At 35.9% G+C, this 17,996-nt stretch overlaps 2 protein-coding genes and 1 long non-coding RNA gene across 7 annotated transcripts in view; 2 read left to right on the top strand and 1 right to left on the bottom strand.

The window, feature by feature from the left end:
* Nucleotides 1-101: 101 nt before the first annotated feature.
* LOC126869941 (CDGSH iron-sulfur domain-containing protein 2 homolog) lies at nucleotides 102-1,528 on the bottom strand. Its single transcript, XM_050627184.1, has 4 exons — nucleotides 1,380-1,528; nucleotides 1,110-1,204; nucleotides 701-817; nucleotides 102-458 (listed from the first exon to the last, which is right to left on the bottom strand). Exons 1-4 carry the CDS (start codon nucleotides 1,474-1,476, stop codon nucleotides 369-371), a joined length of 399 nt encoding a protein of 132 aa, XP_050483141.1. The 5' UTR covers nucleotides 1,477-1,528; the 3' UTR covers nucleotides 102-368.
* A 739-nt stretch (nucleotides 1,529-2,267) lies between these two features.
* The window catches only part of LOC126869905 (PH and SEC7 domain-containing protein), an 81,444-nt gene continuing 65,715 nt past the window's right edge, over nucleotides 2,268-17,996 (top strand). For 3 of the 5 annotated variants that reach the window (XM_050627067.1, XM_050627064.1, XM_050627063.1), the window contains exon 1: nucleotides 2,268-2,981. In XM_050627067.1, the coding sequence (XP_050483024.1) occupies nucleotides 2,847-2,981 (135 nt within the window). In that variant the 5' untranslated portion in view covers nucleotides 2,268-2,846. Of the gene's footprint in view, nucleotides 2,982-3,643; nucleotides 3,735-13,701; nucleotides 13,729-17,996 lie in introns of those variants that run through there. The other 2 variants (XM_050627071.1, XM_050627068.1) reach the window with 2 other exon arrangements.
* Nucleotides 6,167-8,999, top strand: LOC126869957 (uncharacterized). The gene is made up of 2 exons (XR_007691065.1): nucleotides 6,167-6,311; nucleotides 6,435-8,999. It is a non-coding gene; the product is annotated as an uncharacterized LOC126869957 (long non-coding RNA).

Raw genomic sequence — 17,996 nt, 5'->3', positions numbered from 1 at the left:
CAGGTAATTGCCATAAATCTTCGTAAAAATTATGCACATAAAAAGATAGGACGATTTATAATCTTACATACTCTAACTTACATAGATAGTGACAACACGAATTTTGATAACAATATATTTATTTATAAATTCGACAAATCACAATTCCAAAAAATAGTTACAAGTGGCAAATGACAATACATATAATATTTTATATTCTGTACTTAATGTTGTTTTTTTATTCATTTAAATATTTATCTACACTAATTATTTGTGACGTGTTCATATGATTCTACATTATTCATGACACGAATTTTTTGTTTTTGTTTAAGAGCAGCTTTGTAAAGAACAAGTACATACAGCAACTTTTATATACCAATAAGTTTACATTAATCTTTGTTTCTTGTAATTACAAGAGGGCCCACATTATCATTCGTTTCCTGATTATGACGTCCATGAGAGCCATCACAATATGGCCACTAAAATAGAAAAATTTTTAATGTAAATATCAACATTATTCATATTTTTGTGTATTTGTCAATATTAATATCTTTTATGTATACAGTTAGCATACAAACAAATGACATAATTGTATAATATATGTTTATGTGATTCACAAAGTTATTCATAGATACTCTTAATGTATGTCACTTATGAATAGGATCCAGAATCTTAACAGCAAATGAGAGCAGTGAGGTAGATAAAAAGACAGAAAACTTACATTCTTAGATCTCCAACAACGGCAAAATGCAGCTTTCTCAGTGATATCTTCTATATCAACTGAGTCTACCACTTTATTTACATCCTTCTTTATATTAGGATTCACAAACCCACATGGCTGTAATCATAATTAATACAAATTACAAATGAGTAAATTGTATAACATGTTAATTAATCAGTACAGTGAGTCCTTTAATACATATATTTCATAAACACAAATTTATGAATTCAAATAAAAAATAGTATATAGTACTGATTTTTAGACATGTTTAGATTAAAGGTACAATTATAAATATGAAGTAATATCATTATATAATCAAGAAATGAAAGGCGAAATATAACGTAACATACTATCTTAATGTCCTTGATGTATTGAAAGATAAATGCAATATATTACATAGATTACTTACTGGTTCTCTAGCCTTTGGACAAAATGCTTTGTATGACATATAACCGATACCCGCTAATAACGCAGTCGGTGGGACTAAGGAAATCCAATCACGTACTAAATGAAAATAAAAAAGTTTCATAAATTCATACTATTCGTAGAACTGTTGGCTAGAATGTGGCACAGTAGTGATTTGCAATGTCACGTTCAAAAAACTTTATTTCTGAAAGGTACTTAACATGATTCCGTTAGATCACTAAATATATAGTAAATATGTTATTTAATTTCTTACTTCCAAGTCGAAACCATCCTCCTATAGTATCCGGAATAGGCAACCCAGCTAAATAATTTGGAAGAGATTCTTTGACGAGATGTGCTAGTGGCATCATGATTGCTATCACTACTACGCTAATCAAGCTGCGATTTCAAACGTGAACTAGTTGCGTTGCATATTCGATTATTTTTCTATACCACGAAGCGAAATATATAAGTTAAGACCAACTTTATATATATTTATAAAATATAGTTTTAAACATGAGAATCAATAGATATATTTTACTCTTCGAACATTTTATACTTGTTACAATATTAAATAAAATATTACTGCTCATACATTATTTGAATTTGACAATCGAAAACATTTTAGTTTTTAAGACTTCTAATAAATTATTGCTTGTGTGTATTGTTTAAAAATTTGAAGCCCTATTTCGAGTTGTTATATTAATGGTATCGTTCTAGTTAAGTAAAATAATTTTATTTGATAATCACGACTGAGTAATAATTTTGTTAAATATAAACGTTCTAATAATAGTTTACTAAACATAATTAACAATTTTTTAAACATATCAATTTTTTTAGTAAAATAACTACAGCTACTTCATTTGAATTGCGACATATATGTGTATGTATGTATAGCACACAATGCTCAATACTCTAAATCGCAAATTGCAATATCGTAACGTACGCAATTTTTCAAACTCCTGAAGATCGTACGATTCATTAAAACCACAATAAAAGATACAAACATATATATATTGTCTATGTGTAATTTTTAAAGTTGGATATAATACATATACATACGTAATACATATGTAATGTAATTTGCAATCGCATTGTTGCCGGTAGATTTTGACTAACGTAGTGTGAGAGGTGAAGGACCGGTAGGGTCTGTAAGATGCCTTGTAGGTGGCGCCATCCAGTCGCGAGGCGTTCGCCGGGCAGGGTGGAGGTGGCTGCGTCGTCCGCAAGGATACGTGGTCGGTTGCCGCGACGCCGCCGCGGTTCGCGCAGGCACAGGTACGAAGTGCGCGCGTTTTCGAGGCGGGTATCAGTGAAAAGCGCAGGAGTGGCGTTTCTACGTGTCCGTTCCGATATCGCTGGCTGCGGTCCATCGTTGACGGTGCATATCGGGTAGTAGGAGGCTCGTGTCATCGGTGACGGAAAGAGAGGAAAGAACCAAGGAGAAGGAAGAGGGAAGGAAAGAGATAGAGAGCGCGGCGCGGTTCTATCGCGCGGTGCAGTGCGAAAAGTGTTCGCGAAGGGGGCCCTTGCTTCCTGGTCCGTGTGTGGGTGTTCGTGCGTGTGCCAAGAGAGCGAGAGCACGTAAGGAACGTTAAACGTAGAGTGACACACGGTGGTTGACAAAGGGAGAGAGGAGAAAGACGAGATAAACACGGGTCGTCGGATAATCCTTGTGTACGGTGTGCGGGTTTCGTGAAGGTGCGTCAAATGACAGTGAGGTGATCAATGTGCTCGAAACATGGCTGAGGAGCTGGTGGTCACCCTGAACCGCGGCGACTCGTCCGGATTCGGGTTCTCGCTCCTCGGTACCGCGGGTTTGCCGCACGTCATCTACGACATCGTTGAGAATTCGCCGGCAGCTAAGAGCGGCAAGGTAAGTACTACTTACTGGCTTCGATCGTATTTTCATATATATCTAACATATTCCTGTGGTATTGCCTGTATTGGTTTGGTACCACATAGTCAAAGAGAGTGAGAGAGAGAGGGAGAGAGAAAGAGAGAGAAGTTCGAGGACAGTCAAAGGTGCACGTTACGAGAAAGAGCAACCCCAGTTTCTATACGCGTATAGTGTATATGCATCTAATGCTGTGTATATGTTACGCATTCGTCCGAGAATCCTACGAACGCGAAGGGCCTCAAAATAACGCCCGGTGTATATCGACCCGTGTTATTATCGCGAGCACCCTCTGTCGCCCTGTCTGTTTCTTGACCTCTGATTATTTTTTATTCTCACGCTTTTGCGAGTCGTGCTTCCTAGTGCTTCTTCTACTGGTATGTATACAGTAGTGCTTCTTTAACTGGTCACGAACCGGGAGCTTATCCGGTCAGCTATCGAGGAAGATATATTCTTAAGAAATTTCAAATATCTGTGTTTCCCAATAAGTACTAACGTGATATGGATGGCTGACACATTTGTTTATTTTACATATGTACGCTAGTGACACGTTGATTCACCTGTTTCTTAGAACTTATTTTATGGAGTGTTTCTGACGTTATGTATATATATATATAATTTAAAATAAACAAATGTTTCAGATATGCATATCTCGATTGTATTCAGAAGAAACGAAGACACTGTAAACTACCTGGAAATATATTTTTTTGAGGAGGTACTTTCCCAAATAAGGTACTGGAAACTTTAATGAGGTACCGCTGTAATACCAGAATCTAGAATAGTTTAAAAAGTCGGTTAAAAAAATTTATGGGGATGGCAATTGTCAGTTATCGAAGCAAAATCCCGACCAGTTAACAGGGCAATATTGTACACTCGTCTTAACGTCGACGGTACGGGGATGCTGATTGGCTGGGTGGGATCGGTTTAACGGCCACATTCCAGCCTGTCGGTCGGTCCCTCTGTCCGTGTGCTCTCTCTCCTTTCCTTTTTCCCTCTCTCTATATCTGTCTCTCTCTTTCTTTTTCTCTTTCCTGTTTCCTGGGGAACGTATCCCTTCCCGACGATCATACGGATCGGAAAATTTGAATCAAAAGAGACGGGCACCCTTTGTGCGTCCCAACGTTCCTTACGTTTACGTTAGATCAGTCGCATTTTCACCATTCCTCGTATCCTCGTTGAAATGTTTTCAACGCAGCCATGTTTATATAGGAGCTAGAAACTATTTTGTTTTATACTAACAGTAGGCCAATTTATGGCATTTTGCTTTATTATCGATTATGTTGACTTGAGATAACTTCTTTTTAAAACTTTGAATAAATTTTAAAATACACACTACAATAATTTTTCATACTTTCATAGTTGAAAGAAGCGTATTTATTTTTTATAAATTACAAGTACAAGTACAATTGCGTAATAAAATAATATATGCTAGATTAATTTTTACGAAGCAAGTGATTGTACGCAATGAATTGACTATAGGTCACCGTTCCATAGTTCACGCAAGCGCGTTGTTTCGCGACCGCCAATTTTTTCCATGGTACCTCGTAATTTTGCAAATTGAACTCACTCGCTCTTTCTCTCTCCTTTTCTACTTCCACCACCCCCGGTGTTTCCCAGTTCTAGCGCAGAATAGATCGATTGCTTTGACGGAACTGGTTTCCGATATCGGCGATACTGGCCACTGTGAAAGATACGAATTTCGAGTAGCAGATGCAAAATAGATTAACCCTCGTCACGTGGACCAGTTTAGATCGAGTTCGTAAAAATCGTAATCCGAGGTGGCGCAGACGAGCTGTTGGAAACCTAACCGTTATTAAGAATGGCGCATCTTTTTTCAATTATCCAATAGATTAATATAAAACACTTTTAACGATTGAATCGTGGAAACAAGGTTTCGCGAGAGCCGTAAAAAATAGGAATTCATAACAGATATGATTCAATAAGCATTTGCGTAATTGCTATGAATGCAGTACACAATTCTTTATCAAATCTTTCACAACGTAGGTTGTCGATATGTAACATATATGTGTGGTACATGAGTCACGAAGAGGCTGATAAGCAGGCTGATTTTTATACATTTATCAGAAATTTGGAAGTAGAAGAAGGCATGTAATGAATAATAATATGCAGAAATATATATAAAACATTCAAAACAGAGTATTTACCGTAATATCTCGTAGATGAAACAAATTTCTGTTTAAATTCTACTTCTTCAGTTACATACGTAAAGATATAAAGTACATAGTAAAATATGTCTAAAGTATTCAATAGTACGTTCAATAGTCGTTTGCTTAGATATGTTTATAGGTTAGTTTCGTATGGACATATATACGTATGTTTGAAACGTGCCATATCCAAGCAATCAAAGCGAGTGTCTCAAAAAACTGTGGGATGCGCATGCGCGTGACTTTTTGTATTCTGCATAACTGTCATTCGCGAGAAGAATGCGTGTAACAAAGGAGCGGCCAGTCATTACGCGTGATTGGAATGTGTCATTGTATGCACTGCCCCTTTTTCCCTTCTTTCTCCACTTTTGTTTTTCGAATTCTTAAGGTCCCATTAAACAGAGTGGTGTAATTGGAAATGTATACTAACGTGTTTCCGTACTTGTATGATTACTTTCATTCTGCGGGGAGATACATAATCTCCAAACATCTTATTCTAACCTACGTGCTTTATGATCACTGATATTGGAAATCTTTGTTAGTGGTGTTGAAGTATGATAGTTTGCTTTAAAATTAATGCATAATTGAAGGTCGATTCCACTTGTTTTCTTTAAATTGACTCAATACTAAAAGAAACCAAAGTCTAGTAACAAAATCTAGTAACAAATTGGAAAATTGTACTGTTTCCACAAATACTATTGGTCGTAGTTCTTTACAGAGGAATAATATCTTTATGTATTTAGAATGATAGTAAATTATTTTCAATATCGAAAATTTATTCTTCCACGATGTTTTTGAAGATATAACTAAACTAAGTGAGAAAATTATAAAGCTATAGAACTTGTTCATAGAATAGACATTGTCATAGACATAAACTATTAGCAGCACAAAGTACGGATTACTCGATACGATTTATCGGTACAAGACCACTGCGAGATAAAAACTCGATTCATGTTCGTCGTTTTGCAGAATTATCCCTTAACACCCCTTCGTATTGGCATTTTCACAGCGAAGCGTTCGAGATACGCTATCGAGACTGGATTTATTCCGTTGATGGAGGTTAGCGAGAGTGCAAAGACGAAACCCGGCGAACTGGATTATTTCTTTTTAATTAATATGGCAGTGCCGTGGGCCTCGAAAGCAGGTTAGACCACTATATATCGGTAGCCACTCTAGATTCATTGTTCGACCGGTACAAAGAGCTCGTAATACATTTTGTATTGTTGGGCGGTCGGATTTTTCAAATTGTTTTTTTTTTCACCGCTAGGGTGCTGGAATCGGTAGAACGAGGTAGAACGGCCGCCGTTTAACGAGTCATTGGGAAATTTTACGCGTAATAAATGCCTTTTGCGTCGATCATTTTGACTCGTAATTATTCGACGAACATATGGCTGTATTAAATTTGCTATTTATAAAATATATAAATAGTAAAATAGTATTGTAATCTTAAACGTTAGAACGATATTGAAATATCAGATATTTAAAGATCCTTGCGTATCGATTATAGAGGGAGTAAATATCAAGCATTAAGTAACTAAGTAAGTGCGTAGTGAATAATAAAATAATTAAAGAAACTATGTACCTATATATATGTATGTATATACAGTAAAGATTTTGAAATATTGAATATTACAAAAAATATTTAGGAAATGGTTCTAAATATAAAGAAATAATTGTGATGTAAAATTATAATCATAATTTATAATTGTAAGTATAGATATAAAGATGTATTAAGATGTAATAATTATTAAGATTTCCTGATTCAATAATACGTCTTAATCAATTATTTTTGCCGAAGTTGTAGTAGTGTAATGGTTAACTAATATCGTATTGCAGTAAGGCACGAAGGATATGTGAAGCACGAATTGCAGTAATACCTTTCTAAAAGCTCGCATTTAACAAAAAGAAAATATGGTCTGCGCTATGGGCTACGTAGTAATTCCATTCAACAGCGTTCAAGTATTCGCAACTCTTATCAACCTGTACAAAAACCACATGTATTCGTTCACGAAACGTATTAACAAACTTCACGTTATCACAAGCCATTTCCAGGTATCTGTACAGGCATAATTCTTCCCACTGTTTTCGATCCTCGCTCCTGATCAACCTTTCCTTTGTTCTGGCTGCGAAATTAATTTCGGGCGATCCGTTCTCGGTAATTAAACAGTGTATAAAAATGTGTGCACAAGATAAGAGACACGCAATGGTATTCTCGAACATTGTTGCAAAGAAACGGATGCGAACCAGCGAGCATGATTACGTGCTTTCATTCGTTTATTCGTGGAACAGTTTCTTTTTCTCTTTGTGGTGATAATTTCTTGATTAGCGAACCTAACCCTTTTAGTAGGTAAACCTTTAGGCGGCGTTGCTTGTGCAGCTATTATACCTACGGTACGATACATCTCAGCGATAAAGCTGGTATAATATTTTACGAGGACTAGAGAAACACGATAAGTCATATTTTCCGTTTTTCATGGAGCAGGCCTTTTTTGAGATAAAAAGAATAATATTTTATGAGGACCAGAGACGCACGTTAAGTTATATTTTTTGTTTTTCATAGACAATATATATTACACAATGTGTTTTTATTTAGTTTTACCGTTAAATATACATCTTTACCACTCTCATTAAAGGACGATCAAATTTCGAAACGATTAAACTTGATATTAATCTGGATATACTCCCTCTGTTTTTTAAGTATTTTTCACGTTTTTAGTCGAGCAGATTTCGACGAGTGGTATTTGCACAAATAACAAAATTTCCGTCACTGATAGTTTCGATGCAAGACATCGATTATTTATACATTTTTATCCGAATTCCATTTATTGGGTAGAAATTTTAATTAATTTCAGATTAGACGAACTCCAACCGACTGAATGAACTTATCCGAACACGAATTCCTCTGGCGTGAATGAAAAACTACAATTAACGGAGTGAATCCATACAAACGTTATATGAACTGTTTACCTTCCGTGAAATTCAGATAAACGAAGGTCCGCTTTACACCTACACGGATCTTTCGTGCAGTCGGAAAGGTTGATACGTATAATTTGCTGTCTGAACATTATGCAACGGCGTTGCGTGATGACACGACAGAAGAAGTTGAAGTTTCTTGACGGAGGCGCACGCGAGCTCAACAATTAGCCCGACGCGCGTACACGTCGTCGAATTTCTCGAATTTATCGATCGATCGCCTTGATAGCTGCAAGACGAATGATCCTCTCTCGCTTTCCGTAATTACTGCTCTTGAGACTGATACGATGCCTCTGTAATCTTGTAGATCGGAATAACGATCGATGTTCGGCCAGGCAAGTTTTGAATACATATTGTAGCGTGTGTATGTGGTAATGTGCGGACCACGTTCAATTCTCAGCGGGTAAATGGGAGATGAAATCGTGCTTCGTATAAATTTCGCGTAACTATTAATTCGCAGTTGCGAAATATTTCGGAGTTTACCACGTAAGTATTTTGTACCTTAACTCAACGAAACGAAGTTCGTTTAGAACGAAACAGGTGACGACTAAAGTTACTTAAATCTTTGAATATTTAAAAATCAATTTAGTTCGATATCTATATACATAAATCTCCAGATACCCAATGTTATTCGATTGTCTTGGAAACATTGAAATTTCTAAATATTGAAAATTCAATTGTCTGGAAATATCGAAATCTGCAAATATTCGATGCACGAATAAGATCTTTAAATAATTGAAACTTGATTTTCTAGATGTTGTCGGACTCTAAACTATTTTTAATTACTTTAAAAATATTGTATAATATAATAATAATATATAATAATATAATATACTGTATAATAAAATAATCTCCAAAACAGCGATATTCTTCCATCAAAAATACATCTAAAATCACTTGTTATAAAATCTTTCTTGTCTCTTCGTATCGTCCTGTAGCAATAACATTATCGCCAATAACATTATTGATATTATTGCATGATTCGGTAATACGTTGATTTATGGGAAGGAATATGTCGGGTCATGGGTCGAATTCAAACCCTTTCTATTAGATACAGATGTTGCGCCAGACAACCGGCAAAATCGAATCTGAGACGGCGCGCTATTTATCCGCAGCTTCTGCAATATCGGATCGACGTTACGATCGATACTATCTCATAGCGCGCACCTATCTGACGTATTAATTTCCGCAAAATTTCCACCTGGTAATTCGATCTAAATCGATCACGATCGAAAGTGGAACGTTGCGTGCACCTACTCGTGTCAAGGTACTACCTTTACGACACCTTGTTTCTATACAAGCCACGATACAGCCAGGTCATAAAAATTCGTCACTAATCAAAACACTATATTTCGTGGAAGAGATATAGTCAGGTTACATGATTACGTAATTGTAGTAGTGAAATAGAAATTCACATTCCTTTCGAAGATAAACGATGCGTATTTAAGAGTGGAAAAATAAAAACTCCAGTCAACCATGTACGATATTATTATTCTATACAATAATATTAATATATATTATATTTGCATTAAATATTTATACAATATTGTATACGTGAGTCGTTCAGAAGCCAAGTTGCACAATTTTGTAAGTTGAAAGATACAAATAAAATGGGGAATTTTTGTGGATTTAGATATTTTAGGACAATTAAACCGAACACTTAATATTGAAATATTTTTTAAAAATATAATTCTTACGGTTCTTTTTTTTTCTTGAGGAATTCTTATTAAATTCTTACGGAAGTATATAAATCACTCGTTTTTATGAATTAATTAATCGAAAAAATTATAAAATGTCGTGTATAAGGTTCGATATCATTATCGTATAACGTTGAACTGAAATTAAGTCCATCATAACGAGATATCGAAGCATCCTGAGCGATCGAAAAGCTTTAAACCGATAGCAATACGTACAGTCAGGATAATTCGTTCCACGTTTAATATGTTTCGGTGATGAATTGATTATTCCTCGATTAATTCGTATCATGTTAATGGACGTCGATCGATTTTCCATGTTATCCGTTCCAGTACGATTCTTCATCCTTGACATTTGAATACATCGATCCTCTCCTACGCCAGTGTCATCGTCATTGCTCTAAATCCATTTACTCCAAACGAGATACCAGCGTGCAATCGTGCACTGTGCGATTAATTATGAAACTTAACGAGGAGCCCCGTTATCGCGGAATTAAGAAATCATGGATTTCATTAGTATGCGAGCGCCGTTGGGAGACGCGACTCGAATGGGAAAAGTGGTATTTTCTTTGGGTGAAAACTGCCAATTAACAAATGGAGTTTCACACTTCATTGATAGTACGATTTATGGATACTATTGGTGATATTGCATTTATATTATATATGTTATACGTATTATAAAATTACGGTATATGAATGTTACTCTTTTATAGGGAAATTATAGAAACTCATGCTATATAGGAAATTTCTGTTTATACGTGGAAAGTATCGTGGTATTAAAATATTAATGCTTTTCGATGCTAGACGTAGTTGGACAATTTTTCAGATACTGATCAAAATTTTGTTTTCAAAGGAATTGATTTGCAATGAAAATTTGTTCACAATTGATCCTGAAATATTCTGCTAATTTTGAACGATTATTTTAACCTTCTCGAAAGATAAAAATACTTGTTCGCTAAATTAAGAAAAGAATATTTAAGAATAGAATATTTTGAATCGAGAATAGAATAAGAGTTTCTTACTTACGACTTGTGATTATTGTGGCGTATTACGATCTTCCACGTGGCTTGTTACTGTACAGGTGAATATAGTGCGTATAACGTTTGGTTTCACGTCATTTCAAAATATACATCGAGCTCGTGTTCTATCGAGTCGATAAAGACGAAGCAAGGAATTTTCGATGCTAGAAGAACTGGTGTTTCATTCGATAAATCTGCCATTCGACATTGATGAAAACTACTTGACTTGCTAAAACGTTTTTTCTATTGTCTTTTATAAAAGTCGTTTATTGGAAAAATTCGTATATTCTCATGTTGACTCGTTTCTCGAGATTTCAATGAGATGTAAAGAAATCAAGAGTTCGGTAGGATTATCTTTTTAAAAAATTTGATAATACTTTTTTCAAGTTGTGTAATTTTATATTACATTTTCCTTCGTCGTCTTTACGCTTGTTTACATAATCTCATTGGTGGATATACAGCATATATTTTTAGTAGGACTAATTGTTCTCGTTGCTAGTTGATATTGATTTGTTAAAACAGAGTCTTATCTAACAGTCGTCAGTAACGATAATCAGAGCAATCAGAGTAGTGGAATAGTTCACTTTGGTTAACAACGTATGTTAACCCTCTGCACCTTCAGCTTCAGCATAGATTAACTCGTGAATCACTACTTAAGAATTAATAATTAACAATAATTATATTACTCTGAAAGTATATCGGAATATAGGAGTGAAGTCGTAGAACTTGATCAAAAAACACAAATTATAGCGGTATTCGTTTGATGTTGCGATTACCTTGGAAAACTCCAGCCAGATCAAAACACACTCTTAGATACAAACAGGGGTGTATCTTTCACACAAGCAATTTTCAAAATTTCAATTTTCAAAGTTGACATATAGAGAAACTTTATTTCTGTGTGTCAAAATAATCAGGATCACGGTGTAACTATACGAGAATTCTTTTCACATCGTAACATCCATTTTCCACTTATTCATGAGCAATATTGAAAAGAGCATTCGTATAGTATCCATGCCCAGCCAAAAACAAACAAAAGAGAAAAAGCGGGGAACGTGAAGAAAAAAGAATCGGCTAGCTTTTACTATCCGAATAATTGAAATTCCAAAGAATAACTTCATATTTCATATACGCATCGCAATATTCGCAGGAACCCAGAAACACACTTTCACGAGAGAAATGGATTCTGGATTGTTTCCTGTGTTAGGAACAAATGCGATTCCAGCGAGCGTTTCCAAGGGCGTTTCTCGCGCGCTCGCTCTCGATCGCGCGTGCATGCACGCGCAAGAATGCTAGGATTCGCCCGGTGCGTTTTAATTGGTTCTCGTAAGTTGCGTTTCACTGGCACGGATAGTCGACGTGCCACGCGCTCGTTTCTTCTTTTCTCCTCCCCGTCTCGTTAGCTTTTCCCTCTTCGTGACCAAGTTCTCTCTACCACCACCGTTTCCCGATTCCGTGCTTCCTCTGTCGTGTGTCCGCTTTACGAAAAAAAAAAAAAAAACAGGTCAACGACCCGACGCCGCACGAGTATTGTTGCCTCGCGACGCCGCGAAACGGGCCGCCAACAAGAACAATTTCGAAATCGTTCCCGCTGCGACGATAATCGTACGATGATTTTAAGGGATGATTTCGGAGGATACGGGTTAGAAACTCTAATATATTTATAGTCTACGTTTCAGAGTTGGTAATATTTTCATTTAGTTAGAACTAAAAGATGCTTGCAGTGGAATGTGAGCGTCCTAGAAGCTAAACTGATTAACTTTATTTCTTACAAGTATCTTAATTGCGTTATCTATATGCGTGATCGATAACCAATTCTCAAGAAACAAATAGATTATATGTTAGATATATAGGTATTTCTATCAGTTCGTTTGTATAAGAAGATAGTATAAATGGAATATAAATAGTAGCATTATTGAATTTATATTGTTGTATGATTTACTGGAAAGCCCAACTCTTTATGTAGTAAGAATAACAGGCTTAACGATGAAGCGAGAGACAGCAAAGTATTATGGCCCATTTTGCGTGCAGTTACTTGCTTAACGATCTAGGGGTGAGTTCAAACCAGTTCACACAGTATTTTAAACTCAAGACGTCAGAAAGTAATGGCGTGTTTATAAGCAATGAGCAATCAATCACTATCTCGTACGGTAGAGATAAAATTAATTAATCACAGAAATTTGCTAGATCAATTGTGTGGAACGTGTACTTGATGATGACTTTAAGTTATATTTCTGAGATAACATTATTCAATATCGTCATTAAGTAGACAGTAATGTAACAACTGTCATTATATTATTTTATATAGTAATACGATTTAAACAGTTTCATAATAGTATTACCACTCGAGTCAAGTTTCTAACCTATACGACAAGGAAGAAGCTCGTATCTGGAAATTCGAAATGTCTCTAGCACCTACTTCCGTTCTATATAGTAAAACTTCTCCCCTATACTCTAATTCTGTCTACGTTTCGTTTGAAAAATGGATAAATTCGAAGTAGCGTTTCGGCCATTTCAATAAATTATCTTTGGAAAGAAACGCCTCGTGGGAAAGCAGTAAAGAGAGAACTGTCGGAAGCTATCGTCGCGGATTGTACGGTCTCGATGCGCGTTGCGTTGCCTTCAACCTGCGCCTGCACTGTCTCTAAACTGTTTTTTTGTCCCGGAGGCACGGCACGAATCTCGAGAAGCGGCTCGGCGAGAGCGGGAGAAAGGGGAAATAGGAATTTATGCAACAGACAGAGAGGAAACAAAACATAGAACGTTGTGTTTCTTACGGCCGTCTTTCCATTCCACCGTGGCCCGCTTGGCACGAGACCGAAGTGAATAGCGAGCACACGACATCTGAAAAACGCAACAGGATGCAATGCTGTGCATTGTGAGTATTTGTGAGATGTGACGAACGGCACAAGGAGCCGATATACATTTCTTTTTTCTACTTTTTTCTCTCTCGAGGTGAAGTATCACTGGCGTAAATATCGTCTTATCTGGGCCGCACGCCGGCGGCAAAACAAAAACCATTCGAGATATTGCGAACGAGATTCGATAGCGCGCCACCGTACACGGAATTATCGCCGCGGCGCTTTTCAACGATACTAGCGCCACCATGATCTCCCTTTTCGCCGCGAAAACCGTTAATCCCGAGGTCCTTAACCTGTTCTCTAGAAACTGCTCTTTTTAGGGGAAACGTTTGTAATCTAGGGGAATATATCGCGGCGGGAGTTAATTACGCGCCGAATGCGATTCGACGGGACTATTCTTCTTCCCGAGATTAGTGTTTCGCGGGTTGCCGAAAAATTTATGGCCCCGAGATTAAGGATCGTGAAGGTGTTCTTGATATGTATGTGTAGTTGAATCAAGGTGAGGAAATTGGAACGTGGATTTGTGACTTCCGTGTTTCCAGCAAAGGTTTGAGTAGTATTTGTAACTTGTTTGTTATCTTCTGCTATTTGGAGTACGAACGAAGGATGAGGGAAAAGCAGGAAATGTCTATTTTTAATACCTTCATATTATTGTATAATGTATTTCGTTGGTAGGGATGGAAACTAGGAAATTGTCTAACCATAAAAGAAGGGTTACAAAGTGAAAATATGTAGATACGTAAGAAAGATACCGTTAAAGATGTGTTCTTGTTAAAAATAGTGATTTTTATTCTCTACTGGAATAATATAAGATACATGCCTATTCTTCCTATTGTATTACTATGTCTGATCGGTATATGTTTGCATTACGGTTCAGCGGTAATAATAAAGCTTCAAGCATAGTAAATGAGTCAAGAATAAAGCGTCTGAATGTTAATAAACTGGTTGGATATTCTCTGTTTTGATAATAATAGAAATGAACATTTCCTGTTTTATTCCAGTATTGTATAATATTCAACTTGACAAGGAATTAAAATAATATCTATAGAGAATTATTTATTTCGTTCTATTAGTATTATTAATGGCATTCGTGGAATGTTACCATATGTTTTATCGAAGGATAATAAATTTTATTGCCATGTTCATAAAATTGCATAAAGATTACCGACTTTAATGCAAATGCAAGATTTCGATAGGTCAAATCGATCGCTATCTGGCGCGGGAAGTGGATCCAGATTTACGAGCAAATAACCTCCGTTTCGCAATTATCGTAATTATCGGAAAAACATTTTCGAACGATGTTATCCACTTTTATGCACATGGATGAGGATAAAGTATGCCGCCTCTTCCTTATTAAGCCTTAACTGCTGAAATAGGGCCTCGATACACTTTTTGCTCCCCTAGCATCATCTCTCACGTTATTTATGCTCATTTAAATTCGTAATTAAGTCAGAAACTCTCAATGGACTGAAATAAAGGTAATTTGCATTTCATAATACGTATTTAACACTGGAATAAAAATTACTTTTATTTTTCAATTATTGTGGATAAAAATTTGAATATGTTAAATGTAGTTAAGTGGATTAATTAGTAATTTATTGAACACGTTAAAAATGATAAATACGTAGCATAATACGTTATGTTATATATTAAATTGTAGATCACATGGTCTTGAGAACACGAATACATACATTATTTATCCGGCTAGCTGTAAGTGTTAATTTTGTCGAGGGCTTATATTTTCTTGGGACAACACCATGAACGAGCTCGTCGCGGAAATGGGCGCGGCGATCCTACAGGTATCTACATAAATTATACAAGTTCAGGGCCGTATTTTTCGCTAAGCATTTAGGGCGCTGTAGTTAGGTTTTTCAGGGGAGAAGATGGAAAAGTTGGATAGCAAAGTGCAGTTTCATATTAAACGATCCCTAATGTACGGTAAATGTACTTCCCTACAAATAAATTTTCTTAAATATCCTTATACACGAAAGATGACGTTGCTTTTTTTAAAAAATAGAATCATATAATCTTTAACGCAAATCGTTGAAATAATTATGCTATTTACGAGACTACTATACGTGGAACAAGAGCATCAAAATTATGATATAATAGAGATTTCATTCATGAAATTCTCAAGTTTATCGTTTCGAACATACATTTCAGTGTCTTGATCGCTCTTATTTTATCCATAAAGGAAAATATAAATAAGATATTGAATGATAACAATTACGTAGTAAAGGGAATGATGTAATAAATTTAGAAATGATGACAGGTCTAGGAAGATCGAGATACGCCACTGATATCATTTCAATGATCGTGTGTTTGCTGACACGAATGAACAAATACGTATTACACAAACATATAGGTAAACGATATATCCAATAAGTATGTTTGCAATGTTTCATGGTATGTGTATAGTATACAATGATGGAGAATATTGCTTGGAAGATAATAGCTTTGTCTTAAGAGGATCTTGTTCTTCTCGAATAGAAGTCAAGAAAACGTGACGGATTGGCTTTTGATTCTATTAACCACAATTAAACGACGAATATTTAATAATAATAATTAATTTACGATATAAGAGGGAATTAAATCATAACGAGAACGATAGAATTTGATATTAAATGAATACCTATAGTGGTATTTAAAATATGTGACGACGAAGAATAGATTTTTATGACAGAAAATAACGTTTATCATTTCATATGAAATTTAACTGAAAATAACTCATACGCGATATACGGGAATTTCATAAACAGATATCAGAATTTATGTCGGACAATGTGAACATATTATGTTCATTTATTTATTCATAGTAAATTGGGCAAATCCTTGGACGTAACTAAGGTGGGATAACGATAAATATCATACGAACTGTTTGATATAAATACAATTATAGCCGGATATATTCTCGTCGTGCGATAATAAGATATCGACAATAACGAATTTAGCAACGAAATTAGATTTAGAATTGGAAGATAGCTTAATTTTAGCTAATTCACGAATGGTGTAAACAGAAAATGTCCCGCTTCTTTAGTATTTACTGAGAGATAATAAAGCTAATGATCATTTTTATTACACACACAAATTCCTCCTATCGATTGTCAAGTCAAATTCATCATTACTTGTTTGTTGGAAAATTTCTCACCAACTATTCTAAAAATATCTTCGCAAAGATGATTCGCTGGCAACCGGATAGAGAATTCTCGAACACAGTGACAAAGGCGTGTATTTCAGAAGAAATAGGGAAAAAGCGACTGAGTCTTGAGCACATAGAGAGAGCATAACAGGCAGGAAAAAGGACGATAAGCCGATCGTTTTCCGGGCGGCGCCAACTGATTCTGAAAAATCGTTCTAGTCGACGCTCACGCTCGGATACTCCTCGAACTCGGTTTCGAAACGAAAGAAGAGGCTTTCGTTCGTATGGCAATAGAGGAAAAACGATTGACCTGGCATGCACATAAATTCGAATCTCCAAACCTTCTTTTCGCGTTATCTCGATGACTGCTCTACGAGGTTGAATCGATTCCAATTTGGGTCGGGATATAACGCCGTTTGCCTACTTCGCGACAAGCTCGTTTGCTCCGGAAAAATCATTTCGCGGAGAGAAACACGGAAAAAGAAAGAATATTTCTGTTTATACGCCGGTGTGTCGTCTCCAGCGTGAATATTGTTAAAGTAGTGGTGGAATTGTTGGCCGAGCATTATTCTGCCTGAGATTTGTGTTCGTTTCGATGCATGTTACGTTCTGCAGATTATTTTGCTGAGTTTAATAAATAACACGAGTTTATGGATATTGCAATTAAAGCTGTTGATCAATCAATCAATTTTTAATTAGGAAAGGTTAGAGGTTCGAGGTTGGTCGAACGATTAAAAATTCATTCTATGCATAAATTTGTTTTCTTTGTACATTCATTTAATATTACACGTGTGTTTTGTAATTAACTAAGTGTTACTTGAAACGGAAATTTTATCTGTTTAACGTTCGTCGATTAAGAAGCAGAATTTTCCAGTTCCAAAGCATCCCTATTTCGTCGGCTTTAAAATCGTAATACCGAAATAGACATTTGGATTTAGACAGAACGTGTCCCAAGCGTTTTTCAGACCTACTTTCTCCCAACCAAAGCGTTCACAGAATAATCTCGCTTTCAGGTAGCAACTTACCCGTCTCTCGAAATGTCCTCTTGCTATTTTATTTTACCTGCTCTTCGAATCTCTCTACGAAAATTCCAGGCAAATCACATACGCGTCCGAAACATTTTTCAAATCTATCATCCGTTTGAAA

The sequence above is a fragment of the Bombus huntii genome, chromosome 10 (assembly GCF_024542735.1).
Source record: "Bombus huntii isolate Logan2020A chromosome 10, iyBomHunt1.1, whole genome shotgun sequence".
NCBI lineage: Eukaryota > Metazoa > Arthropoda > Insecta > Hymenoptera > Apidae > Bombus > Bombus huntii.
Note: the sequence above shows the minus strand (reverse complement) of the source record. Positions and strands in the feature narration are given on the sequence as shown.

Bases quoted from the DNA above. Each gene is read 5' to 3' on its own strand.
- LOC126869941 (XM_050627184.1), bottom strand. From the start codon at position 1,476: ATGATGCCACTAGCACATCTCGTCAAAGAATCTCTTCCAAATTATTTA. The intron at 1,205-1,379 runs GTAAGAAATTAA...ATTTTCATTTAG, and splicing joins AGGATGGTTTCGACTTGGAA to TACGTGATTGGATTTCCTTA. The intron at 459-700 runs GTAAGTTTTCTG...TTTCTATTTTAG, and splicing joins GTTGTTGGAGATCTAAGAAT to TGGCCATATTGTGATGGCTC.